Source organism: Lynx canadensis, chromosome B3 (assembly GCF_007474595.2).
Source record: "Lynx canadensis isolate LIC74 chromosome B3, mLynCan4.pri.v2, whole genome shotgun sequence".
NCBI classification, from domain to species: domain Eukaryota; kingdom Metazoa; phylum Chordata; class Mammalia; order Carnivora; family Felidae; genus Lynx; species Lynx canadensis.
Genome location: NC_044308.2, coordinates 138,167,512 through 138,195,219, shown reverse-complemented (window position 1 = coordinate 138,195,219; position 27,708 = coordinate 138,167,512). Strand labels below are relative to the sequence as shown.

At 46.6% G+C, this 27,708-nt stretch overlaps 1 protein-coding gene across 1 annotated transcript in view; it reads right to left on the bottom strand.

Annotated features, from left to right (window-relative positions):
* The window catches only part of AK7 (adenylate kinase 7), a gene marked incomplete at its 5' end in the record, with an annotated part of 70,848 nt that extends 47,139 nt beyond the window's left edge, over positions 1–23,709 (bottom strand). The window contains 4 exons of the mRNA XM_030319924.1: positions 5,612–5,706; positions 12,286–12,394; positions 19,831–20,010; positions 23,086–23,709. Of these exons, the coding sequence (XP_030175784.1) occupies positions 5,612–5,706; positions 12,286–12,394; positions 19,831–20,010; positions 23,086–23,709 (1,008 nt within the window). The remainder of the gene's footprint in view (positions 1–5,611; positions 5,707–12,285; positions 12,395–19,830; positions 20,011–23,085) is intronic.
* Positions 23,710–27,708: the final 3,999 nt, after the last annotated feature.

Sequence of the window (27,708 nt, the reverse complement as noted above, 5' to 3'; positions counted from 1 at the left end):
TGGCATGGGGAGTAAAACGGGGAGAGAGTTAGTGTTCAAGGAGAACAATTCTGGGTCCATGGTAGGCACTCATGAGTACATGTTACGGGATAAGCTGACCTCTAAAGCATGTCCAGTGGCTCACATAAAGGGTAGCTAGAAGAACTACAGGGCACCCAGCTAAATTTGAATTTCAGATAAACCACCAAATAATTTTTAGTGTAAATATGTCTTAAATATCTCACGGGATAGACTTAGGCTAAACATTTACTCACCATTTACACGAAATTAGAATTTAACCGGGCATCCTGTACTTGTATTTGTTAAATCTGGCCATCCTACTCACTATCAGCTTTCCCTCCGGGATGAATGGAGTCCTGGCATCCCTACGGCCCCAGACTGTCATGATAGGGTGGCCAGCCTGCCTCATGGACCCTCCTGCTCCCTGTGACTGGGTACCCAGCATCCCTCTTCTAGTAGAATTTGTCTTTCCTTTAGTCCTCACAGCTACTACAGAGACGGTCACATCCCTGGTGCTCAGGTTTTGATGGCCAGTCAAACTCGTCCTTAACATTCTGAGACTGGGACTGACGGACAAGCAAGATCACCCCCTCCCTGGCCAGCTGCACGGTAGCCCATGAATGTCAACCAACCTGGGCTTCAGCTTCTGAGTTGTCCTCCTGATTCCTGGTTGGGACAGAGACCTGGCTTTCACATTATGAACCTTTGCTACTATCACCCGTCTGTGTTCCTTCTAGTCCTTAAATGTCACGTGTTACAAATACACCAGTAAAATATATATATATATATATATATATATATATATATTTTATAGATAGATAGATAGATAACCTGTATCTTTCATACAGGTTTTAGATCCTTGCAACTATTTGCATCTCTGCTTTTCCAATCAATGACGAGTCGACTTTGGGTCGGCATTATATCCATTATCCTATAATTGATACATATCGATGTCTGGTAGCATTTCTGGAAACGTAGCCTGTCTCCTGGGCATCTCACTGCAATCAATAAGCTTGTTTAGAGGCTTCGTCCTTCCAGGAGGTGAAAAGCTGACTCTGCAGAGTCATCTCCCCCTTTTTGTTTAGGATATTGGGTGAAATCCATTTTCTTGGAATATGGCGTTGGACCCACTCTTTAGTTGGTCATTGTGTTTCACTGCGTGTGTGGACTACCCACCTGCTGGACTCCTTTTCCCAGCTGGTTATTCCGTGTGACTATCAGAATGCACCAGTTTCTTCCTCTGGATTATTTGGTTGAGTAAAGTTCACCCCTCTTAATTCACACATAAAAAAAAGCAAACACATAGCTATACTTCTAAAACAGATACTGGGGCACCTGGGTGGCTCAGCTGGTTGACCATTGGACTCTTGATTTTGGCTCAGGTTTGTGAGGTCGAGCCCCGCATCGGGCTCCATGCTGACAGTGCAAAGCCTGCTTGGGATTTCTGTCTTTCCCTCCCTCTGCTCCTCTCCCACTCTCTTGCTCTCTCAAAATAAATAACTAAACTTAAAATAAAATAAAATAAAATAAAATAAAATAAAATAAAATAAAATAAAATAAAATAAAATAAAATAAAAGATACTAAAGAAGAAAGCCCCAGAAACATTAAGATTTTCCCACTTGTCAAAATAAATACAAATGAAAATATTCTACTATATTTACACTTCTTTTGTATTAAAAACGCTCTTTATACAGTTTTATGTCCGTTTGGCTGCTTTTGGCTACAAGTAACAGAAAGTCAAATTCAAAATGGCCCCAACACTGATGGGATTCATGACCTCCGATAAATAACATTCAAAAACCCGGTGGCTCCAGGTGCCCCGTGATGGGCCTCTCTGCTCCTCTGATGCCCTCTGAGCTCTACCTTACTGTGTGGCCCTCTTCTTCAGGCTTATAAGCAACACTGGCAACAGCAGTCCCAAGTGTCATATCCACAGTCAATAATATTCCCAGAGGGAAGAAGGTTGCATCTTCCTTGAAGGCTCTCTTTATCAGAGATGAGCCCTTCCCAGAGGTCTCCTGGCAGACTTCTCTCTGTGCCAAAGACGGGACCACCCTGATTTTCTTGGGCACAATGTGAGATTACACCTCCCAGGCTCTCTTGCGGTTGGGTATGGCCATGTGACTGGGTTTTAGCCTAAGGGATTTAGAGAAGGGGAGCACATGTCTTCAGGCCTGGCTTGCAAAGGTTCCCCCAAGCATGATCTTTTGTGACTTCTCCCTGGGGGGGCTCCCTGGCTTGATATAGATTTGCATCATGGCTCTGGAGGCCGTTCTGGGAGATGGTCAAGCCATCCAATGGAAGGAGTCTGGGTCTCGAATCAGAGTTGGGAGGACACGTACTCATTCATCTGGGACACTTGTCATATGTTCTATATGAATAAGAGAGAAACTTTCCCCGGGGCGCCTGGGTGGCTCAGTGGGTTAAGCGCATCTGACTCTTAACTTTGCCTCAGGTCATGGGGTCGAGCTGAGTCGGGCTCCACACTGACAACGCAGAGCCTGCTTGGGATTCTCTGCCTCCCTCTCTCTCTGCCCCTCCCCAACTCATGCTGTCTCTGTCTCTCTCAAAATAGATAAATTTTAAAAAATTGTAACGTAAACGTCAGCGGAGAGAGAACCCCTGTCTTCCAGTTTTGGTGGGCAGGTAGGAGCCTCACTTTGCTGGAAGCCTTGCTCTAAGCTCTGAAACTACCTCCTGTCATAAAGCTACGAAAGGTTTGTTTTTCCTCTGGATAAAGCCAATTAGCTAACACAGATGGCCACCCAAATTACTAGGTGACTCTGAGACAAACTATTTGTGACAGATGGTGATGTCAAGGCCTCTCACTCAAGAGCTAATTGTTGTTGACCAGGAAACATGTATGCAATGGATTGTATCTGCTTGACTCTAGAAAAAGGTGAGATTTCCTTCTACGTCTGCAACCTCTTAGCGGATCGCCTACGCCAAGCGTGACGTTCCATTTTAATGCTTGTTCCGTAATAAAGCTATTTCTTTTCTCTCCTGCCTTGTGGAGGGATTTGCTAGGCTGGGTGAAGATTTTGCTTTTAATTATTAAAATTATTTATTTTTTTCTGAACCATTTGAGAGCAGATTGCATACATCGCACCCCTTTTCTCTTTACTTTTCAATGTGTATCTCCTAAGAACATTCTCCTATGAAACTGGAGTACAGTGACAAAATTCAGGAAATTTCATACTGATAGGATAATTTTATCCAATCTGCAGTCCATGCCCCAACTTTGTCAACTGTTCCAGTAATGTTCTTTATAGCGCTTTTCCTCTGGTACAGACTCCAATCCAGGATCACGTTTGGCCCTGAGCCGCCATGTCTCAATCGTCTTTATTTGGAACAGTGTTTCAATTTTCTCTCTCATTGCCATCTTTTAAGAATATAGACCAGTTATTGAATAGAACACCCTTCGATTGGGGTCTGTGTGATGTTTACATTTGATTCGATTCAGATTCCTACATAGCGAAACTGGTTTCCTCTCTACCCCCATCTACCTCTTCATCCACTGGATGATTTCGAAGGAAATCTCACACATAGCATCGTTTCATCCATAAATGCCTCATTCACTTCACTGCAATTGAATTTATTCATTTTATTTTCATATTTCGCATTACTAGGTCCTGTTTAAGAGACTCCCTGTATAGATTCTATTAATATTTCTCAGAAAATGAAAGTTTTGGTCTTCACTTTTAATTCTGTGATCCATCTGGAACTGAGCTTTTGTATGGTGCAAGGTAGACAATTTTGGGGGGTGATGGAGATGTCCTCTATCTTGGTTGCTGTGGTGGTTACACAACCATATGCATTTGTCAAAACTCACAGAACTGTGCGAGGAAGAGGGTGACTGGTACTCTATGTACCTTATACCTTAATAAGCCTCACGTCAGTCCATCATGAGCTGTTTACGGACATATAAGTTAGAGCCATAATGGGAGGATGGGGACGTGCCACAGGGCATAGGAACTAACGCAGCAGCCATGTCCCCCTATTTTCTTTGGAGGACCCATCTCTTCTCCACTCTCAGCCCCTGTATTTTGGGGGCCAGTCACCCCCGCCTCTAGAAGCGAGTATAGAACCCCAGGCCTGCCCACCCCGAGTTCTGTGTTCCCCTGGCCACTGTGACCGGCTCAGGTTGAGGCTCAAGACCTGGGATGAGACAAAACGGAAGTGGAAAAGAGAATTGAAGCTCCAGGGGACGTAAGCCTGGGAGCTGCTGGGGCCCAACAGGAGGGGAGCTTACGTGAGAGCAAAGCCTACTCAGGACCAAAGAAGCCACGGAAGAGAGAGAGAGCATAGCGAGGTCTGAAGACATTGTGTTTAAGCCTCCAGTTTCAGCTGTGCCTGAAGTCCACCATTGGACTTACCAGCTATGAGTCAATACATTCCCGTTTTGCTTAAGTCAGTACGAGCGGTTTCTCACTCATTGAGCACAGTCAACCAGGCCTGCAGCCAGTCGAGTGACCAATAATTGTGTTGCAGCAGACACTTCGCTGGACATGCTGAGGGAAACAACCATGACAGGGTCCAACGACTGGCTTGGCCCTTGAGGTGGGGGCAACCAAATGGAGTGGGTGAGTGAACTTTACTTTTCAGAAAAGGACTGAAACCCTCAGGGCCCTACGTCAAACATGTCCTGCTTCACCAAGGGAGAGACAGTTAAACAAATGGCCTTTGAGGCGACGTGTGATAAATCCCTAAATATCTCCTTGTTATAGGTAATGTATCCCACTGATTCTAACGTGCGCATTTCCCCCTGACATCCTGACATCTCTGACGTTAGAATGCGCCTCGGGATCAACGGCTGATTACAGCCGTTCTCAGCCAGGAGCATTGACTCTGTCCTTGCTGGTGCCTGAGGGTGACCTTGAGCACAGCTGTTCATACTAGCATCCTTCCAGATGGAATTAGGTACCGCATGTGATCATTTAATTGCCTTCCTAAATGTCTCTTTAAAAGATCACATCATGATTCGGCGCTGAAACTAAAAGGCAGTTCATGGCACAAAGGCACTGGGGCAGAGCCGCGAATGTAAACCTGATATCGGTAAAGAAAACAAGCAGCCCCTGGGAGAATGGCTGTCGTTTCACATTTTCTTGCAAAGTAAGAACTATGGGCTTCACAGAAAAGGAAATAAATGCCGCGAGGCAGGGTTCATACTGAGTTACCGTGCGGACAAAGAAGGTAGGCGTGAGTCAGACGTCTGGACTCCGAATATGAACAAGTCGGGGGTTGTTATCACAACGGCCTGTTGCTTATATTCTCCTTGCCGTCTATGCGCAAGAAGGTATGGGGCAGAAACACAGGTCTAAGTCTGAAAGAGCTTCTTCAAATAAGAAGTGTAAGTGATACGTAAGCATGGTTATGGTTGAGTGTCATTTGTAGAGTTTCCTTTTCCTGTCTCAGGGGCACATAGCACAACGAGGCCCCTTAGAATTCAGCGTGCTTGGGGTCCGTGATTTCTGTTGAATGCTTATTCCGGGATGGGCTTCAGGAGTGTGTAAGAAGACACAGTGCCCTAGAGAAAGTTCTCTCCACACACACATCAGGGGGTCTCAAGGGTGGGATGTCGCAGAAAGGAAAAGCTAGTGCTCTACTTACGGGGTCCAGGAGTTTGGAGCGTGCCCAGGTCATCACCGTGGATACCAAAATAAATAGCTTTCGCTTCTCGAAGTGGCTGGCTTCTTCATTCAGTGCTGTGGGGCCAAAAAGCAGGACAGTTATTCAGATCCACAAAGACCTGGTCTTCCAAATCATGTGTGGGACTTGAAATTACTCCTTTTTTCAGGGAGCACGTTAAGACGAGTGTCACCTCTCTGCTCCACTGGCCTGCCCCCCTCCCCCGCCCCCACATGTCCCTAGCACGTTCTTGGCATTCTCCCTCCAGCCACCTGACCTCTTCTGAGCCCAGCTTACAACCTGAACCCCCATTCCTGTCTCCTGGCCTCTAGCAACGTGCTTTCACTTTCATGAAGTGCCAGTGGTAGTACGGATCATAGCTGGTTCGATTGGAACAGTTCATGAGCTTTACCGAATCCTTACCATTACAAGATAGGTATTGCTATCAACTCTGTCTTACAGATGGGGGAACAGAGGTGCGGTTTGCCCAGAGTCATGGAAGAGGGCTGGGCGGGGTCCGATCCAAGCAGCCTGCTTGCAAGGCCTGTGCTCTCCCCACTATGTCCCAGAGCCAGCCAGCTGTGTGGAGAATGGAGCAGGAAGCCCCATCAAGGTTAGGTCTGGGGGTTGCGAGGACCCCCAGTCAAAAGGCAAGGCCCCCTTCTGATCACACACAAAGCATTCCTGTGTAGCTTGCGCCCTTGTGGAAGGAAGCAATTTGGGGTGTGCCCACCCTTCCCACTCTACCTGGCCGGGGGAGGGCGGCCCATGCAGCAGGGGCTGTGGGCCATGGCTGGAGGGCCTTTGGTTCAGCAGGACTAGCTGAGTGGGAACGTTCTGTAGGAATCCGAATTTAGAACAGTGGTGGGTGGAAAGGTAAACATTTGATTTCTAAAGGCTTTGTCCCTCCCCAGGGGGGCTCTCTGCACATTTAAGCCTTGAACCTCTTAAATACTTTGAGCATGGGATGCTGCTAAAATATTTTTCGTGAAGTAGAATTTTCCAGAAGGAAAGAAATCTGCTAAAGGGAGGTCTCGTTACACTGTCAGAGGATCTAAGTGACACGGTTGTCATGGTACATTTTTAGTCTCATGAGCTGATTCCCTAAAGAAGCAAAACAATAAAGTGCTGATATCCTGAATCTAATAAACGTGCGGATTCTGAGCCCGAGGTGAGACAACGTTACAGAATTAAGTAGGAGAACACTGTGTCCACATATTAATCCCTAACTCAAGCGTTCACTTTAGTTTCCATTTTTATTCTATTAACAAAAATTGCCGCTTCAATTTAATTTTGCCCTTTTACCCTTTCTGTCCTCCTGTGCTTTCGGCTGGCCTATTTTGTGACTCCCTGGCACACTTAGACATCCTCGAAGTGGGTTAGCCTTTCATTTATGATTATTTTAATGGGTCTAAAATAATCTGCTTTTTCACTGGTGAACAAGCACATTTTATCCCCCCCCGCCCCCGCTTTTTTTTAAGTAGGCTGCACGCCCAGTGTGGGGCTTGAACTCACGACTCTGAGATCAAGAGTTAGATGCTCTGGGTGACTGAACCACCCAGGCGCCCCCACTTTACCCTTATATGCAAATGTTTTCTCTCATTTCTAATACTTTATTCCCTTTTCCTGTGTCATTTTGCCTTCCTCTGAAAGGCAAGGTAGGAGAATCTTTTTATATTGAGACATTTTAAAATTACTTCATAAAACATTATTAAGAAGTAATATATATTCATTGCAAACACACGCAAAACTAACAAACATACAAAAAAAAAAAAAACCCAAGTGGAAAACAGGTCCCAAATCTAAGAATATGCACATCAGGTAAAATGACAAAATTCTCAAAGCCCCACTGACCCCATCCCCCGCCGGGTGACGCTGATGGCAGACGGGAGGCCTCTGACTGTCCTTTCTTGCAGACATGAACGCTCTGTATCTCAGAAGCCTGGCAGCACAGCTAAAACCTTTCCAGAAAACAGAGAAGTAACATTTTCTTAATTATTTAAATCTCTTGGGGCGCCTGGTGGCTCGGTTGGTTAACCATCCAACTTCGGCTCAGGTCATGATCTCACAGTTGGTGAGTTCGAGCCCCGTGTCAGGCTCTGTGCTGACAGCTCAGAGCCTGGAGCCTGCTTCCGATTCTGTGTCTCCCTCTCGCTCTGCCCCTCCCCTACTTGTGCTCTATCTCTCTCTCAAAAATAAATAAACATTGTTAAAATGTCAATACTACCCAAAGCAATCTACACATTCAATGCAATACCAGTCAAAATTGCACCAGCATTCTTCTCAAAGCTAGAACAAACAATCTTAAAATTGGTATGGAACTACAAAAGACCCCCGAATAGCCAAAGTAATACTGAAGAAGAAAAACAAAGCGGGAGGCATCACAATCCCGGACTTTAGCCTCTACTACAAACCTGTAATCATCAAGACAGTATGGTATGGGCACAAAAACAGACACAAACCAATGGAATAGAGTAGAGACTCCAGAATTGGACCCACAAATGTATGGCCAACTAATCTTTGACAAAGCAGGAAAGAATATCCAATGGAAAAAAGACAGTCTCTTTTTTTTTTATTTTTTTTTTTAACATTTATTTATTTTTGAGACAGAGAGAGACAGAGCATGAACGGGGGAGGGTCAGAGAGAGGGAGACACAGAATCTGAAACAGGCTCCAGGCTCCGAGCTGTCAGCACAGAGCCCGACGCGGGGCTCGAACTCACCGACCGTGAGATCATGACCCGAGCCGAAGTCGGCCGCTTAACCGACTGAGCCACCCAGGCGCCCCAAAGACAGTCTCTTTAACAAATGGTGCTGGGAGAACTGGACAGCAATATGCAGAAGAATGAAACTAGACCACTTTCTTACACCATTCACAAAAATAAACTCAAATGGATAAAGGACTTGAATGTTAGACAGGAAGCCATCAAAACTCTAGAGGAGAAAGTGGGCAACAACCTCTTTGATCTCAGCCATAGCAATTTTTTACTCAACACATCTCCAAAGGAGAATTAAAAGCAAAAATGAACTATTGGGACCTCATCAAGATAAAAAGCTTCTGCACTGCGAAGGAAACAATCAACAAAACTAAAAGGCAACCAACAGAATGGGAAAGGATATTTGCAAGTGACATATCGGATAAAGGGCTAGTATCTAAAATCTATATAAAGAACTCACCAAACTCCACACCCAAAACACAAATAATCCAGTGAAGAAATCGGCAGAAGACACGAATAGACACTTTTCCAAAGAAGACATCCAGATGGCCAACAGACATGAAAAGATGCTCAACATTATTCATCATCGGGGAAATAGAAATCAAAACTACACTGAGATACCACCTCATGCCAGTCAGAGTGGCTAAAATGAACAAATCAGGAGACTATAGATGCTGGCGAGGATGCGGAGAAACGGGAACCCTCTTGCACCGTTGGTGGGAATGCAAACTGGTGCAGCCGGTCTGGAAAATAGTGTGGAGATTCCGCAAAAAATTAAAAATAGATCTACCCTATGACCCAGCAATAGCACTGCTAGGAATTTACCCGAGGGATACAGGCAGGAGTGCTGATGCATAGGGGCACTTGGACCCCAATGTTTATAGCAGCACTTTCAACAATAGCCAAATTATGGAAAGAGCCTAAATGTCCATCAACTGATGAATGGATAAAGAAGATGTGGTTTATATATACCATGGAATACTACTTGGCAATGAGCAAGCATGAAATCCTGCCATTTGCAACAACTTGGATGGAACTGGAGGGTATTATGCTAAGTGAAATAAGTCAGAGAAAGACAGACACCATATGTTTTCACTCATATGTGGAACTTGAGAAACTTAACAGAAGACCATGGGGGAGGGGAAAGGAAAAAAACAGGGAGAGAGCCAAACCATAAGAGACTCTTAAAAACTGAGAATAAACTGAGGGTTGATGGGGGGTGGGAGGGAGGGGAAAGTGGGTGATGGGCAATGAGGAGGCCACCTGTTGGGATGCGCACTGGGTGTTGTACGGAAACCAGTTTGACAATAAATTATATTTAAAATAAACAAACGAACGTACATTAAATCTCTTTATTAGAATGAAGGAGGAAGCAGTAACACACATTCTACATTTTAAAGCTCATGGAAGGAGATACAGTGTCCACGTTTGAGAAATGATTATGGTCTCTTGAGGAACAGGGTGGGGGGGTCCGATGAGGAGCTAAAACCCATCTGTCACAGCTGGAGGGCAGTGGTTAACGTCTAAAATTCATAATCACAGGACATCAATGCTGGTATTTTTATGTAGGAAAAAAAAGCACAAGTGGGTTAAACGAGGTTTCTCTTGGGGTATAGGGATAGAGTTGAAAGGGTATTCAGGGCATCATAACTTTTTATTCTAAGCCCTAATGTGCTTCTTAATTTTCCAAACATGTTCAGGTTTGTTTTAGTTTTTTAATGTGTGTTTATTTTTGGGAGATTGAGAGAGAGAGAGAGAGAGAGAGAGAGAGAGAGAGAGCAGGCGAGAGGCAGAGAGAAACAGAGACACAGAATCTAAAGCAGGCTCCAGGCTCTGAGCTGTCAGCACTGAACCTGACACGGGCTCAAACTCACCAACTGTGAGATCATGACCTGAGCCGAAGTCAGACGCTTAACCAACTGAGTCACCCAAATGCCCCCAAACATGTCCAGGTTTCATTTCAGAAAAAAAAAAATTAATTACAAGAATACATTATATAGAAAAATCAATTCTCAAAGCCTGACGCAAAATAAGGATTCATTACATGTTTTCTCTAATTATGATTTTTAAGTGGTGCAATTATTTCAGAAGGCGCGGTTATACATCATCTGTAAATGTGTGCAAAGGGACAAAATGCAGAAAGTAGGCTTTCAAAGAATCTGTTTCAAAAGATGACACAATGTTCCTGGTTTTGATTTGTTCCCTACTGGATGAAATGTAGGCACAGTTAAAACAGAGAAATGAAACGCTCTAAGCTCCTAAGGAATCTCACACATCCGCGGACGGTACTTCTCCATCATTTCCCTGAGTGTGGTACGGTCATTCGCGAGGCTCCGTCCCATTTCTTTTCATTTAAGCCAAAATGTCACTTTGCTGTTCATCTTATTCGAGGGTTGGCAACGTAGCGCCTGTTTTTATAAATGAAGTTTTATTGGAACCTAAGAAATAACTCCTCTCCTCTTAAAGTCACATCCCCCTTGTGATACCTGTCTGATAAACATGCCATTCTCTGTCCTGCATCAGAGTTCCTCACGTGTGCCTGAGCTCTCCTGCGGGGCTACAGGGGCCTTGAGGGTATAATCTTTTTCTTATTTGTCTTCGTATCTCCCTGGTACCTTCGACCGCACCTCCTTAAGCAGTGCCTGTAGAATGAATACACGTTGAATTTTGAAAGTTGTTTCCTTTAATGATTAAAAACGTTCTATCCTTGGGGTGCCTGGGTGGCCCGGTTGGTGAAGTGTCTGACTTCGGCTCAAGTCACGATCTCATGGCTCCTGGGTTCGAGCCCTGCGTCGGGCTCTGCACGGACAGCATGGAGCCTGCTTGGGACTCCCTCTCTCTCTCTCTCTCTCTCTCTCTCTCTCTCTGTCTCTCTCTCTGTCCTACCCCTGCTTGTGCTCTCTTTCTCTCTCAAAAAATAAACATTTAAAAAAAATGTTCTATCCTTTGGAAGCACCCATTGCTTATTTTATATATTTATTTTTTTTATAAAAGTTGCTTTTTAAGTTTATTTATTTACTTTAAGGTGAGGGGACAGAGAGAAGAGAGAGAGAATCCCAAGCAGGCTCCACACTGTCAGCGCACAGCCCAACGTGGGGGCTCGAACTCACGAACTGTGTGATCATGACCTGAGCCGAAGTCAAGAGTGGGATGCCCAACCAAATGAGCCCCTCAGGCGCCCCACCCATTGTTTAATCAAACAAGGGGGCCATGAAGTCTCAGCTGACTCTAAGGCCATAGTAGTTAGTCCACATGAACAAATCAAAACCTAAGTCTGTTACAGGCGGCAAGGTTCGGAAACCAACACCTAAGGACAACCAGTCACAGTCAACCAGCCTCTTCCAGGTAAGCCAGCTGAGTACACTATAGCCAATTAAATAACTTCCTCACTTTGCTCTGCCTTTGCTCTGTAAGTCTTTCCCCTGGCCCCTGTTGGTGAAGCTCTCCAAGCCACTTCCGGCATGGCGTGCTCTCGTGAATCGAGTTTTGCTCAAATAAACTCTTAAAGATTCTCATATGCCTCGGTTTATCTTTTAACACTTCCAAAGGCTGATGAATATTCATCAGCTTTTTTTTTTTTTATCAGAGAAAGAGAGAGAGAGAGAGAGAGAGAGAGAGAGAGAGAACGCACACACAAACGGGGGAGAGGGGCAGAGGGAGAGAGAGAGAATCTTAAGTAGGCTGCACGCTCAGAGCCCAACACGGGGCTGGATCCCACGACTCTGGGATCATGACCTGAGCCTGAATCAAAAGTTGAACGCTTAGCCGACTGAGCCACCCAGGCGCCCCTCATTAGCCTAATTTCATTTCATGTTTTAGGTAAGTCTCAGGTCAGTTTTCCCACGGTCCTAATTCGCCTCGTGTTCATTAGATGACTCTTGGGTTAAGTAAGTTGCACAAAAGCAGCATCCCTGGAGACAAAAGAAAGAAGTTCACTGACCAGAGACTGCCCAGATGGCCTCCTCTGCTTGCTGTGGGTTCTCGGTGATGTTATAAATGATGATGTCACACTCCAGGAGGCGCATGAGAAGGTCCTCCCGAGAGATGTTCTGAAAAAGAGATGTGACAGTCATTTGTTGCAAGACGCTAACCTTAATATTTAGCTGGAATGACAATTTCCAAATTAGATATACGGCAGATGAAGTGTCCTACAGGAAACATTTGCAGGATTTCTATTTAAAACGAAATTTTGGCTCTCTTCTGTGTGTAGTTTCCAAGTAACAAATAAGTTTATGAAAATAGCTGGGAACAGATGATTAAAAAATTGCATAATGATTTTAGGTACTATTTCTGCAGGCTGTTTAAACCCCAATTCAGAAGGGAAGAATTAGAACATACTGGAAGAAAAATGTGTGAGGCATTTGAAACTAATGCAAACTCTATGCAAGATTACTTGAGCCATTATATATCCTGAATCGCTCAGAAGTGCTGATGAGTGATGAATGTGGATGGTTTCAGAACCCCCATGATGGCATTCATCCATTCTCTTCGTACATGCAAGGTGCCTTATTACAGTCGACAGTTGGGAATATTTCGAAAACACAGGAACTTTTAATGGGTGGAAATATAAAAGTGCTTACATTAGACAAAAGTAACTTCGGTGATCACTGTGTTTTAGGTAGCTGTTCCTTCCTGGCCACAAACTGAGTGGCTTAAACCACAGAAATTCATGTCCCACGGTCTGGAGGCCACAAGTCCAAGATCGAGGTGTCGGCAGGGCCGGTCCCTTCGGAAGGCTGTGACGGAGATTCAGCTCCGTGGCTCTCTCCTAGCTTCTGGTGCCTCTCGGGAAATCTCTGGGATTCCTTGGCTGGTTAATGCATCAATCACATCTCCGCCTTCCTCCTCCCAGGTGTTCTCCCTGTAGACGTGTCTGGGTCCAAGTTTTCCTTTTTGGTAAGGATGTCGGTCGTATTGGATGAGGGGTCCACCCCAATGACCTCCTTTTAACTCAATTTCCTCTGTGAAGACCTATCTCCAAATAGGTCACGTCGTGAGCTTTCTGGGGTTAGGGCTTCAACAGATCTTTTTTCGGGGAACACAGTTCAATCCATAATACACTCCATTGTGTTTCTTTTCTGGGCTGAATGGGCAGAAGGGAGGACACTCTGAAAATGCCGATCCAAACATCAGTTTTTAATTTTTCAATAGTGAGACGACACAGGACGACCCTGCTCTCCCAACGCACCTGAGACCGATCTAGATTCAGAAATGACGTGGGAAAGGAAGGAAGAAAGTCACTGGACAAATGGAAGGCGTGTGCTCCAGAAGCTGCCCGAGAGAAAGAAGGGAAAGCATCTATGATTCCAGCCCGTGACAGCATGTGAGAGCGGCGTCCAAAGAAACACGCACACGCATGTGAAATCATAGCTGGATTTCGGGTGAGACAGGCACGTTTCCAAGAGGATGGCCACCCTGATCAGACGTTGCGTGACCACATTTGGGCATTCATTTGTTTACCCATCCAACATTTGGGGGCCTTGTGTTTGACCCTGAGGATAGAGGCAAAATGAATAATGTCTGGTTGTTTACACTCAGGAGCATTGTGTGTGTGTGTGTGTGTGTGTGTGTGTGTGTGTGTGTGTGTGTTTTGTTGGGAAAACTTATAGCAAATTAGCAAATTTTGTTTGTTTTGTTGGGAAAACTTATAGCAAATTATAGTCTAATGCAGACAAGGACATATCTAAGGATATAAGAAGCCTTTGAACAAATTAGAAAAAGGCAATCTGCTCTTTGTGGGGAAATTATAAGGCGGCACCTACTCTGGGGCACTCTGAACCCAGCAGAACACAGCTCCTACTCATGTCCTTAGGCAGGCGCCCTTGCACAGTGTGCAACCTGCCCAGCCTTACATGGCAGCCCCCAATATAGAAAGGGCTATCATAGAGGTACATCTGAGGTTGGATAGACCAGGAGGAATATGTGATTAAGGCTTCTGGGAGGTGACATTCGAGTTGGATTGAAGAGTGAATATGAGCTCATTCAGCAGAGCCTGGAATAGTAGATGATTTGCTGAGCCAGGCAGAGGCACCTTCCACAAACTAGACCAGCCTAATGTTTTCCATCCTCTGCTCTCTCTCACCTTACATGCCACCCTTGCCTCTTCTCCTTTGTTCTCTGCAACCCACGCTCTAGCTATGCTGATGTTTTTCCTATTCTAAAGCATACCACACACTTCCCCATGTGTTCCCGCCTTGTGTGACATTTCCTTGCCCCCTTATCTGCCTGGCAGTCTCTACTCAGCCCTAGAGGCCGGGCCTCAGTCCCAGCTTCTCCCAGTAGCGGACCATCCTCCATCCCGGATGGAGGCTCCGGGATCTCCGGACCAGAGGAGCTGAGGGGGCCGGGGGGACGGGGGGGGCTGATCTGTGTGGTAGGAAGGGTGTGCAGCTACATCTGCCTGGCTCCGTACCTAAGACCGAGCGCTCATCAACTGCCCTTTTCAGGTGCTGCTGTGTCCACACCTCTGCGGTCGTGCCCACTGCACTGCCGTGGGGCTGCGTGTTTGTGTGCAAGTCCCTGCGAGGTGTGAGCTCCACGCGCCTCTGTGGATCCTTAGGACGCTCGAGACACGTTCACGGATCCGAACTCCAGCGTAAATGGTGGGCGCCGGTAAAGATCCGAACTAACGCAAATGGCCACGCTAAGGGGAAGGCGGCACCTCGTGGAGAGGCTGTGAGGCGCCCAGGTGAGGACCTCGTGACCAAGAGGGGGCGCCACGAGCCCACAGCTGCGGTAGCGGGGAGTGCGTGATGGATGGTCCGGAGGACACAAACGTCTATTTCCTCTTCCACTTTCCCGACAGAACCCCAATTTTGTTCAGGTGCTCCCCTCTCAGCCTGGGGATCTGAACTCCACTCCCTAGCTTCAGGGCTGGGCTTTATTGATCTCAGGGTACAGTGATCCGTTCAGGAACGGGCATGTGACTCACTTCCACACCGTGAGATTCAAGGAGACGCCTGCAGGGGACCGCGGGATTGTGCATCCTCCTTTCTCTGAGGACTTCCGGAAGTTCCCTTCACCGCGGTGTTGCTGTGTGTGAACGTGAGGCCCTGGACCGTTGCCGCCTTGCTCCCAGCCCAAGAGTGACGTCACCCTTAAAGGAAGGGAGAGGCCAGGAAGGGGCAGAAAAAGGAGCTGCAGCCCCTGGATCACGCCAGCCCTGAAGCTGCATCTTCCCTGAGACAACCAGCCACATAAACTGAAGAATTTCCTTCTTTACTAAGCCAGTTTGCCTTGCCTTTTCCCCCTATGACTTGCAGCCCCAAACAGCCCAAACAGATCTAGGTCCTTAATCAAAATTAGGAGGCTGAAAGGCAGAGTGGTTTTGTAGAGGAGGAAAATAAATTTCATTTGGGGGCCTGTTGAACTAGAAGTGCCAGCAGGACATCCGGGGGAGTGCACCAGGGGGCAGTTGGATTTGCTGGTCAACAGGGCTGGAGACAGATTTGGAAGGCATCGGCTCGTATGGGGGAGCTGGAGCCATAGGACCAGAGAAGCTTGAGGAGGGACACCCATTACGAGAAAGGAGGGAGTTCTGGGGAAAAGCGCGTTTAAAGGGCAGAAAGAGGAAAAGGAGTCAGTGAAACAAGGAGTGCTCAGATGCCCGAGGGAAGTCAGGGGGTAAAGACCGCAGAAGAGGGAAGGAGACTTTCTCCTGGGAAGCCAGGTAAGATAGGACTTTGGGAATTAGGCCAGCCAGGAATTAGACCAGTGACACGGGTCAGGGTATTTCCTGTGGCTGGACCCTCGGTGAGGGGGCAGGGGCCAGGGGCGGAGAAAGAGGCTGGCAGCCACCAGGAAGGCCGAATGAAGTTCAAAAGATGTGCGCACTGAACACATGCATAGGCAGAAAGAAAGAAGCCAGTGGTGACTGAAGACCCAGGAGAGGGTGAAAGGGGGTAAGTGGTGGAGAAAGTTCCCTAAGATGGCAGGTTGGGGGGAGAGGACCCTTTCGTTCATTTCACAAGTGTTTATTGAGGGCTGCTTTCAGCCAGTTAATGTGCTACGTGCCAAAGACGCACGGATAAACAGGGGAATAAGTGAGGCTCGGTCTATTCTTAAGGCTAACCATCTGGGGCAGTGTGACCCACAACAGACAGATAATAACAATGGAGTGGGAAAAGTGGGATGATGTAGGCAGGTAAAGATGCTGTGGGAGTCCAAGAAAAGAGCTCAGATTCCAAACGGGGAGTGGGGAAGAAGTGGGAATCACCGAGGGCTTCCTGGAGGAGATGACATCCTAAGTCTTGCGGAACGAACAGGGCTGGGTGGGGTTGGCAGAGGAAAGTCCGTTCCAGGGTACGGCGTGTGCAGAGCTGTATGGCAGGGTCTGAAGAGCGGCAGGCAGGCTGATGAGAGGCTGACACCCCTACTGGAGGCATTCAAATGTCTCAGGTTGTGTGTGTAGAATTTGTCATGCGGGGGCAGTGAAACTGCTAGAGAAAAGTGAAGACGGTGGGAAGTTAAGTTGGGCACACTGGTGGTTCAGCAAGGCTTGACTCGAAAGGGAACAGATGCTTCTCCTCTTTGTTCTTGAAGCCCCCCTCTCCTCTTCACTTGTTTCTCTGTAGAATCCTTTGCTCCAGGAACAGGTATGGATTCTGACATCCCACTGACCTCAATGTACACTTAGTAACCGGACTTGGATGGCAGGTGCCAGCCCTGAGACCACCCTGAAGGGTGGGTCTACAGTTTGCTGTTGTTGTTGTTTTCAAGTTTTTGTTTAAATGCCAGTTACATAATGTACAGTGTAATTAGTTTCAGAGGTAGAATTTAGTGGTTCGTCACTTACATACAACACCTGTTGATCAACACAGCAAGCGTCCTCCTTAATGCCCATCACCCAGTTAGCCCACGCACCCCCACTGCACCCCTCCGGTAACTGTTCTCAATAGTTAAGAGTCTGTTTCCTGGTTTACTTCTCTCTCAATCTCTCTCTCTCTCTCTCTCTCTCTCTCTCTCTCTCTCTCTCCCCCCCCCATATTCATCTGTTTTATTTATTTAAAAAAATTATTTATTTTTGGGAGAGTGCAAGCGGGGGGAGGAGCAGAGAGAGAGGGACAGAGAATCTGAAGCAGGCTCTGTGCTGACAGGCTGACAGGAGCTAGTCTGATGTGGAGCTCGAACTCCTGAACTGCGAGATCATGACCTGAGCCAAAGTCGGACGCTCAACCGACTGAGCCCCCCAGGTGCCCCTCATCTGTTTTCATATGAGTGACATCATACGGTATTTGTCTTTCTCTGACTTATTTCACTTAGCATAAAAATCTCTAGCTCCATCCACACATCGTTGCAAATGGCAAGATTTCATTCTTTCTAATGGCCGAGTAATATTCCATTATATATATATATATGTACGTATACACACACACACACGCACACACACACACACACACCCCCCACATCTTCTTATCTGTTCATCAGTCAGCGGACTTTGGGCTCTATCCATAATTTGGCTATTGTTGATGAAGCTGCTATAAACATCAGGGTTCATATAGTCCTTTGAATCAGTAGTTTTGTATCCTGTGGGTAAAAACCTAGTAGTGCAATTGCTGGCTTGTAGGGTAGTTCTATTTTTAACTTTTTTTTTTAAGGTTATTTTTTTTTTTAATTTTTTTTTTTCTTCAACGTTTTTATTTATTTTTTTTTTGGGACAGAGAGAGACAGAGCATGAACGGGGGAGGGGCAGAGAGAGAGGGAGACACAGAATCGGAAACAGGCTCCAGGCTCTGAGCCATCAGCCCAGAGCCTGACGCGGGGCTCGAACTCATGGACCGCGAGATCGTGACCTGGCTGAAGTCGGACGCTTAACCGACTGCGCCACCCAGGCGCCCCTAAGGTTATTTATTTTTGAGAGAGAGAGAGAGAGAGAGAGAGAGAGAGAGGAGGGAGGGGCGAAGAGAGAGAATCCGAGCAGCCTCCGTGCTATCAGCATTCCCACCAGCAGTGTAAGAGGGCTCCCCGTTCTCCACATCCTCGCCAACCCCTGTTGTTTCCCGTGTTGTTGATGTGATTTGATTTTTTTTCCCTGTGTTGTTGATTTTAGCCATTCTGGCAGGTGTGAGGTGGTATCTCAATGTGATTTTGATTCGTATCTCCCTGATGATGCGTGATGTTGAGCATCTTTCCATGTGTCAGCCATCTGGATGTCTTGTTGGAAAAATGTCTGTTCGTGTCTCCTGCCCATTTTTTAACCGGAAGGGTCTGCAGTTTTTTTTTTTTTTTTTTTTTTTTTAATTTTTTTTTTCAACGTTTATTTATTTTTGGGACAGAGAGAGACAGAGCATGAACGGGGGAGGGGCAGAGAGAGAGGGAGACACAGAATCGGAAACAGGCTCCAGGCTCTGAGCCATCAGCCCAGAGCCTGACGCGGGGCTCGAACTCACGGACCGCGAGATCGTGACCTGGCTGAAGTCGGACGCTTAACCGACTGCGCCACCCAGGCGCCCCAGGGGTCTGCAGTTTTGAAGGCATTAGCCTGCTGTAGCCTCCTTTGCCTGGCAAAGTAATAAAACTATCGTTCCTCTTTATCCCCACACTGTCTTCATGTTATATTTAACTCCCGAGCACAGAGTTGGGTTCAACAACGGCCGCACAGTTTCTCAGTAAGACAGCAACATAATGATATGTTATTTCCTAGTGGCTTATTACCAAAGGAGGTTTCTCCCTCCCAGAAAGCGCCCACCATGGTTGGGTAGTGAGGGGCAGCATGCATTTTGAACACAGTTTAGAAGATTCTGTGAGTCTGCAAGTCCAAATTAGATCCATCCCTTCTAGGAGTATCTAATTTAAATTCTTTGCTCCTGGGGCACCTGGGTGGCGCAGTCGGTTAAGCGTCCGACTTCAGCCAGGTCACGATCTCGCGGTCCGTGAGTTCGAGCCCCGCGTCAGGCTCTGGGCTGATGGCTCGGAGCCTGGAGCCTGTTTCCGATTCTGTGTCTCCCTCTCTCTCTCTGCCCCTTCCCCATTCATGCTCTGTCTCTCTCTGTCCCAAAAATAAATAAAAAACGTTGAAAAAAAAAATTAAAAAAAAAAAAAAAGGGGGCGCCTGGGTGGCGCAGTCGGTTAAGCGTCCGACTTCAGCCAGGTCACAATCTCGCGGTCCGTGAGTTCGAGCCCCGTGTCAGGCTCTGGGCTGATGGCTTGGAGCCTGGAGCCTGTTTCTGATTCTGTGTCTCCCTCTCTCTCTGCCCCTCCCCCGTTCATGCTCTGTCTCTCTCTGTCCCAAAAATAAATAAAAACGTTGAAAAAAAATTAAAAAAAAAAAAGTAAATAAATTCTTTGCTCCAGGCACACATTTAAAGTGGAGACAATGGTTGTTCAGGGGAGAAAGACCTGCCTCCACCTGTCCCACACCTTCCTGCACCCCCATGCGTGCGGAAGAGAGAAGGAGAAGCAGAGAATAACAGCATATTGTGAAGGTGTTGGAGCGCAAGGTGACTCTGCCCTCGGTCGACTCTTAGCAAAAGCCACGGGGACTTACGCTGTATGTCTCCACGGCAAAGTTGGGCCGAACGCCTTCGAGCTTGGAAAGCGTACCCACGATCTGGAACGTGCCGTCCTTCAGTTTGGATGAGGCTTCCATGGCTGACTTACTTTCTTCTTCTTCCTCTTCTTCTGTGATTTCTTCAAGTGAAGCCCCGACTACACAGTTAGACAGGAACTGCAAGAAAACACAAACTTGCTAAGAAAATACTAAGGACAACTTAGAGAAAGGGTAGACAGTCGGAATGATTCTAAACACCGACCATTCTTGAGGGCTTGCTAGAGGTACCCCACGTGCATAGCCGATGCGTTTTACCCTGGTGGTTTGCTGAAACTAACAATGACCCCAGTAACACGGCCAAGTGGGTACTATTATGGTACTCTAATTTTAAAGTGTTTTTAAAGTTTATTATTTATTTTTGAGAAAGAGAGAGTGCATGCAAGGGAGGGGCAGAGAGAGAGGGAGAATCTCAAGCAGGCTCCACACTGTCAGTGCAGAGCCTGATGCAGGGCTTGACCTCCCCATCCTGGAGATCATGACCTGAGCCAAAATCAAGAGTCAGATGCTCAACCGACTGAGCCCCCCGGGTGCCCCAATGGCACTCTCTTTTATAGATGAGGAAGCCAGGCCCAGAGAACTTAAAGAAGGTGTTAAGAATATTGCCCTGCTCTGGCAATGGGCAGAGCAGGGCTGTGGTCACCACGATGATCTTGTCTAATAGAAATGTAGCAGTGTAATGTGATCAACACAGGTAAGTTAAATTGGCTAGTTGCCGCATTAACAGCAGTAAAAAGAAACCAGTGTAACTAATTTAAATTTTTTTTTTTCAACGTTTATTTATTTTTGGGACAGAGAGAGACAGAGCATGAACGGGGGAGGGGCAGAGAGAGAGGGAGACACAGAATCGGAAACAGGCTCCAGGCTCTGAGCCATCAGCCCAGAGCCTGACGCGGGGCTCGAACTCACGGACCGCGAGATCGTGACCTGGCTGAAGTCGGACGCTTAACCGACTGCGCCACCCAGGCGCCCCTAGTGTAACTAATTTAAATAATGTTTTCTTTACCCAACAGATTCAAAATATTATCACTTTAACATGTAATCAGTGGAAAAAATTATTAATGAGATCTTTTATGTTCCTTTTTGTTCACACTGTCTTTGAAATTCGATGTGCATTTTACACTGACGGTAGGCTAATCTCCATTTGGATTCGCCACATTGAAACGTTCAATAGCCACATGTGGCCAGTGGCTACCTTTACAAGTAATGAAATAGAATGAAGTTGGCAAAGTTTTGCTTTTTATTTTACAGAAGTTATCCTTGGGAGTGGCTTATGAAATGTTAAAGAGTTTCATATATACGTGTGTGTGTGTGTGTGTGTGTGTGTGTGTGTACACAAATGTATATGTATGTATATATAATATGTATGTATACTTTATAAGAATGGCTTTAGGGGCGCCTGGGTGGCTCAGTCGGTTGAGCGTCCGACTTCAGCTCAGGTCACGATCTCGCGGTCCGTGAGTTCGAGCCCCGCGTCAGGCTCTGGGCTGATGGCTCAGAGCCTGGAACCTGCTTCCGATTCTGTGTCTCCCTCTCTCTCTGCCCCTCCCCCGTTCATGCTCTGTCTCTTTCTGTCTTGAAAATAAATAAATGTTAAAAAATTAAAAAAAAAAGAACGGTTTTAATTTACATATTAAACACATATGTAATCACGATATTATTACACCGTGGGAGGAAAAGCAAACCAAAACGAAACAAACAGGAAGTCCCACCTCATTTATTTTGATAAACGTCACTTTGAGTTAGTAATGCAAGATTAGCAGGTTCAACCTCTTACTGGAAGATAATTCTTCCAAGTATGTCATGTATATTTTCATTTCTCTCTCAAACATACATATTCAATTTTATTATCTCATTTCACAGATGAGGAGAGAGATGCCCCAGCTGGAAGTAACTTGCCCAAGATTGCACGGGCAGGGAGGGGTACAGCTGGACCCTGGGATCTCAAGGCTGCACACATACCACGCCCGCCACACTGCTCTGTCCCGGGGACAGAGAGGGGGGAGCAGGGGCTGTGGGGAGCGGGTGGCGTTGCCCAGCTGGGCCGGGAACCTGAAGACCAGAGACCTGGCTTCCATTTCTTTTATAGACTTCTTATTCCCACTCACATGGTGCTTGGTACAGAGAACAGCAATTACCTAAAAGGCCAGAGCTAGAGGTGCAGGTGAATTAAGGAATAACTGAAAATTCTGTTACTGATAAGCTTTTGCAAAAGATCTCTACAAATGGAAAGAAAAGAAAATTTGCTCTAAAAATATTATACTGTAAAAAAATAATCAGAGCTCAAAAGGGGGGTAAAGTAAAAAGCTAAATTCTCTTCCCTCCCACTCTCCTAATCTCAGTCAGTTCGCCTCTCTTTGTACAATAATCCAGTAGCTTTCATTGGATTTGGAATATAAACCAAGAGCCTGACCTCCACCCCCTCCCTGCCCCCAGATGTGGGCCTTTGTGTTGGATTCTGCTTTAATTTATGCAACAAATATCAGTGGAGTGCTGAGCACGCCTGAGGCACCATTTAACTGCTGAACAGGCCCACCTTCTGACTTTCATGGGCCTTTTCCTCCCCCCCCCCAAAAAATGAAAAATTATATTTCATGACTGTATTGCCATAAAGACCCACAATCTTTGACTCTAACGTTTCATTTGGTTCCTTCTGATTTTAAAAGAAACATTTCTGGGGGCGCCTGGGTGGCTCAGTCGGTTAAGGGTCCGACTTCAGCTCAGGTCATGATCTCACAGGTTGTGAGTTTGAGCCCCATGTCAGGCTCTGTGCTGACAGCTCAGAGCCTGGAGCCTGCTTCAGATTCTCTGTCTCCCTCTGTCTCTCACCCTCCCCTGCTCACGCTCTCTCTGGCTTTCTCAAAAATAAATACAACATTTTTAAAAAGAAAGAAAGAAAGAAACATTTTTGTCAGTCGCCAAGTCTCGCGGGCCCTGGGCTCCCTGCCTGCTGCCCTGCGGCCTGGTTCCCTGCACCCTCACCTCTCTGCCCTCGGACTCCCTCCTGCAAACACCTGGGCTTCCAGCTGGAGCTCTGCGTGCAGACTGGTGCCTAGGACCAGGGACCCTCTCTTAAGGGAAGCTTCTGACAGCGCCCCGTGGCACAGACCCTCGCTGGGTTCGGGGGTTCGGGAGCCCGGGGCGGGGGACCGGGAGCTGGGGTCTGGGACTCCACTCTGACCCTCCGCTGCTCACCTTCCCGATGTTCCCGCTGCTGTATGAATCCAGCAGGTTTATAAACACCCTCTGGATCCGGATAACTTTCTCCATGGGTGCAGTAACTTCCTCTTCCTCACCCTTGGTGGCAGCCGCACGGGTAGCTAAGGAGAAAGCGTCCTCTGGTTGCCAAGGAGTTGGGGCACGAGCGGACCCTTCAGGGGCGTGGCCTCGGGCGCGGGGCGGAGCGTTCCTGGGGCGGGGCGGGGCCGCCGGTTTCCCGCGCGGGGCGGGCTCTGCCGGGCCGTGGGGCCAGGGTGATGTGCCCGCTCTGCTTGCGTCCGCGCCCTGTGCTCTCGTGCAGGGCGAGTTCTCTTTCGAGGCCTCCTGAGGCCTTGACACAGGGGCGGACGACCCCTGCTCCCTTTCGTCTCTTTGATTCCGAAACTGGAAACACCCCCCAGGGGTTACCTGACGCGGACCACTGGAAATACTGCTGAATCCGCTGATCCAGGAAAGCTCACACACACGTTGCCCTGTGGGATGGTCTGACCAGGACGTGACAATCCTGCAGCGCAAAGAGCAGCTGTGGCCATGGAGTTTCGTGTCCAGGACGCTGGAACGACAGCGCGTGTGGTCCTCACTGTCCAGTTGCTGCTTGATTCATGGGGTTCAGCTGGCTTTAGGGGCTGTTTGGTAGCAGTTCCAGGAGACCTGGGGGCTGGCAGGGGTGTCATCCACATTCCCAGTGAAAGGCTTTTGACCTTTCCAAATGAGATTATACATGCAGGTGCCCAGCTAAACCTACAAATTAAAAGATGACATTCAGTTTGTCTTATCACAGGACCACAAATGACCTTGTGGACTATATATCCTGCCCTTGTCTTGGAGCAGTCTGATTCTATTGAAATGCTTTGTGTTCTACACAATAACTTGTTAAATGTAGATATTTAACCCATGCAGCATTTTTTTTTTTTTTATACACACTGTATTTATTTAGAGAGAGCATGGGGGAGGGGCAGAGGGCGGGGGAGACGGAATCCAAGGTAGGCTCTGCACTGTCAACGTGGAGCCAGTCTCCGGGGCTTGAACTCACCAATGGTGCGATCGTGACCCCAACAGAAATCAAGAGATGGCAGCTTAGCTGACTGAGCCACCCAGGCGCCCTGTGTGTGTGTGTGTGTGTGTGTGTGTGTGTGTGTATTTAATTGCCTCAAAAATGGATGTGACCCAGGAGCTTCATACAACTTGGAGGTTCTGGGCACTCAGCAGATTTGGCCTTGAATCCCAGCTCTGCAGCCATTTGTGGGAGATTGGGATAATGTTTTAACCTTACCTCAGCTGTTAAATTGGCTGTAAAACAGGAGTGAAATCACCAGCCTAACAGGGCTGTTAGGATTAAGATATAGATGACAGCATTTTCTGAAGCGGTGTCCAAAGGTGAAATCGCCTTTTATTTTTCTGCAAGGCTAAGGCACAGGTCTGCAAATGGGAGCCTTTCATTTTTTTTTCTTTCTTTTTCTTTCTCTTTGTCTCTTTTCTTTCTTTCTTGTCTCCACCCCCTTTTCTTTTTTATATACGTCTCACTAAAACTTGTTTTGATACAATAATTAACACCTTGAAATTTTGCACTCACTTTGGGAACAGCTTGCTCACAGCAACATTTTTTTAAAAGTTATCAACAAGATGTAAAAATATTCATGCAAGACCAGTGCAAAACTTTATGGAGTAAATATTCTTCAGCATTCTTTCAAATGACTTTAGTCCAAATATTCTAGAATTCACTAGATGCCTCATTTCGATTTTAGTTTGTCCTTAATGATATGCAGCTAAGCAGGTGAGTATTTTGAAAGTGATTCAACTGGTCGTCTTACTGTGTAATAGCTCAGCTTTGTTTCATTCTTATCGTTTCTCCTCCTGCTAACTGGTAAGCGGCCTGGTGCCATAGTTCTAAGTGGATGGCTTCCAGAGCATTTATTTTACAGCTGTCATGTTGGTAGTGAGGGAAGGAGGGTCTATTGATTAATTCTATTATGTCAACAAGTAATGTCCCTTTCTTTGTTATTCTTTTTTTAGAATCAGCTTTCATATACAGGCATATCTTGGGAGAATTTTGGTTTCCAGACCACCACAATAAAGAGAATATTGCAACAAAGTGAGTGAATTTCTTGGTTTCCCAGTGCATATGAAAGTTGTGTTTACCCTACAGTGTAGTCGATTAAGTGTGCTATAGGATTATGTCTAAAAAAAAAAATCGATGCACCATAATTAAAAAATACTTTATTGCTAAAAAATGCTAACCATTATTTGAGTGCTCGGTGAGTTTTAATCTTTTTGTTGGTGCAGGGTCTTGCCTCAGTGTTGATGGCTGCTGGTTGGTTAATCAGTGTGGTGTTTGCTGAGGGTTGGGGTGGCTGGGGCAGTTTCTTAAAATAAGACAACAATGAATTGCACACCATTGATTGACCATTCCTTTCAAGAATCATTTCTCTAGCATGTGATGCTGTTTGGTAGTGTTTTACCCACAGTAGAACTTCTTTCAAAATTGGAGTGAATCCTCTCAACCGCTACTCCTGCTTTGTGAGCTAGATTTATGAGATATTCTAAACCTTGTCATTTCAACAATCTTCACCAGTAGATTCCATCTTGAGAAACTCACTTTCTTAGCTCATCCAGAAGAAGCAACTGCCCACCCGTTCAAGTTTTATTGTGAGATTGTAGCGAATCAGTCCCGTCTTCAGGCTGCCCTTCCAATTCTAACTCTCCTGTTTCTATCACATCTGCAGTGACTTCCTCCACTGATGTCTTGAAACCCCCCACATCATCCATGAGGGCTGGAATGAACTTCTTCCAAACTCCTCTATGTTGGTATTTTGACCTCTTCTTGTAAATCATGAATGTTTTCATGGCGTCTAGAATGGTGAATCCTTTTTAGGTTTTCAATTTACCTTGCCCAAATCCATCAGAGGAATTATGAGACAGCTACAGCTTTTCAAAATGTATTTCTTAAATAAGACTCCAAAGTTGAAATTACTCCTTGATCCGTGGGCTGCAGAACAGACCTGCCTGTTGTTAACAGGCATGAAAGTAACATTCATCTCATTGCACGTCTTCATCGGGTATACATTGTCGATAAGCGGTTATATTTTGAAATGATTTTTTTTTTTTCTGAACAGGTCTCAACAGGGGCTTAAAATATTTAGCAGATTATGTTGTAAACAGATGTGCTGTCACCCAGGCTTAGCTGTTCCATTTTATAGAGCACACAGTGGATTTAGCGTAATTCTCAAGGGCCCTGGGATTTGGGGAATGGTAAATGAGCATCGGCTTCCAATTAAAGTCACTGCTACATTAGCTCCTAACAAGTCAGCCCGTCCTTTGAAGCCAGGCATTGACTGTTCTCTAGCTAGCACAGTCCTAGAAGGCATCTTCTTCCAGTAGAAGGCTGTTTCATTCACACGGAAAATGTTTAGTATGGCCGCCTTCATTAGTTAGCTTAGCTGTATCTTCTAGATAGCTTGCTTTGAATTGGACTTTTATGATATGGAGACGTCTTTCCTTAAACCTCCTGACTAACCTCTGGCAGCTTTGAACTTCTCTTCTGCAGCTTGCTCACCTTTCCCACCCTTCATAGGATTGAAGAATTAAGGCCTTGCTCTGGCTGAGGTTTCCTCGTATGAGGGAATGTGGTGGTTGGCTGATGATCTATCTAGACCACGACTTCCTCCACACGAGCAGTAAGGCTGTTTTGCTTTATCATTTGTGTGTTCACCAGAGCGGCACTATTAGTTTCCTTCAAGAACTTTCCCCTTGCGTTCACATCTCAGCTAACTGGTGCAAGAGGCCTCACTTTTGGCCTACCGTGGCTTTCCATGTGTTCCTCGCTAAACATTTCTAGCTTTTGGTTTAAAATGACAGATGTGCAGGACGTCTGGGTGGCTCAGTCATGGCGTGTCCACCTTCGGCTCGGGTCATGATCTCACGGTTCATGGGTTCGAGCCCCGCATCAGGCTCCGTGCTGACAGCTCAGAGCCTGGAGCCTGTTTCAGACTCTGTGTCTCCCTCTCTCTCTGACCTTCCCCTGTTCATGCTGTCTCAAAAATGAATAAACGTTAAAAAAAAAATTTAAAGTGAGAGATGTGCAACTCTTCCTTTTACTTGCACACTTAAGAGGCCACCGTAGGGTTATTAACTGGCCTAATTTCAATATTGTGGCTCGGGGAATCGGGAAGTGCAAGGAGAGGGAGAGAGACGGGGGGGGGGGGGGGGGGAACGGCCGGTCGCTGGAGCCGTCAGAACACAGTTTATCAATAAGGTTCACCGTCCTGTATGGGTGTGCTTTGTGGCACCCGTAACAATAACAGTAACATCAAAGATCACTGATCACAGGTGACCACACAAATATACCTTTAATTTGTGGGAACTGTCCGCCCCGCCTCCCCCCTCCCCTGCATTATCTGTGAAGTGCAATAAAATGAAGTAAGCCTGCAGCCACGGAGTTCAGGTGACGCTTATGTCACTGGACGGGGACAGTTGGTGGAGACGGAAGACGGGGTTCTGACCCCACGCGTGCTCACGGGTGGACTGCTGAGCAAGGCCCTCCCTCTGTCCACGTCTCGGCCAAGCCATCCCCAAAACAAAGGGGCCGAGGGCAGAGCTCGG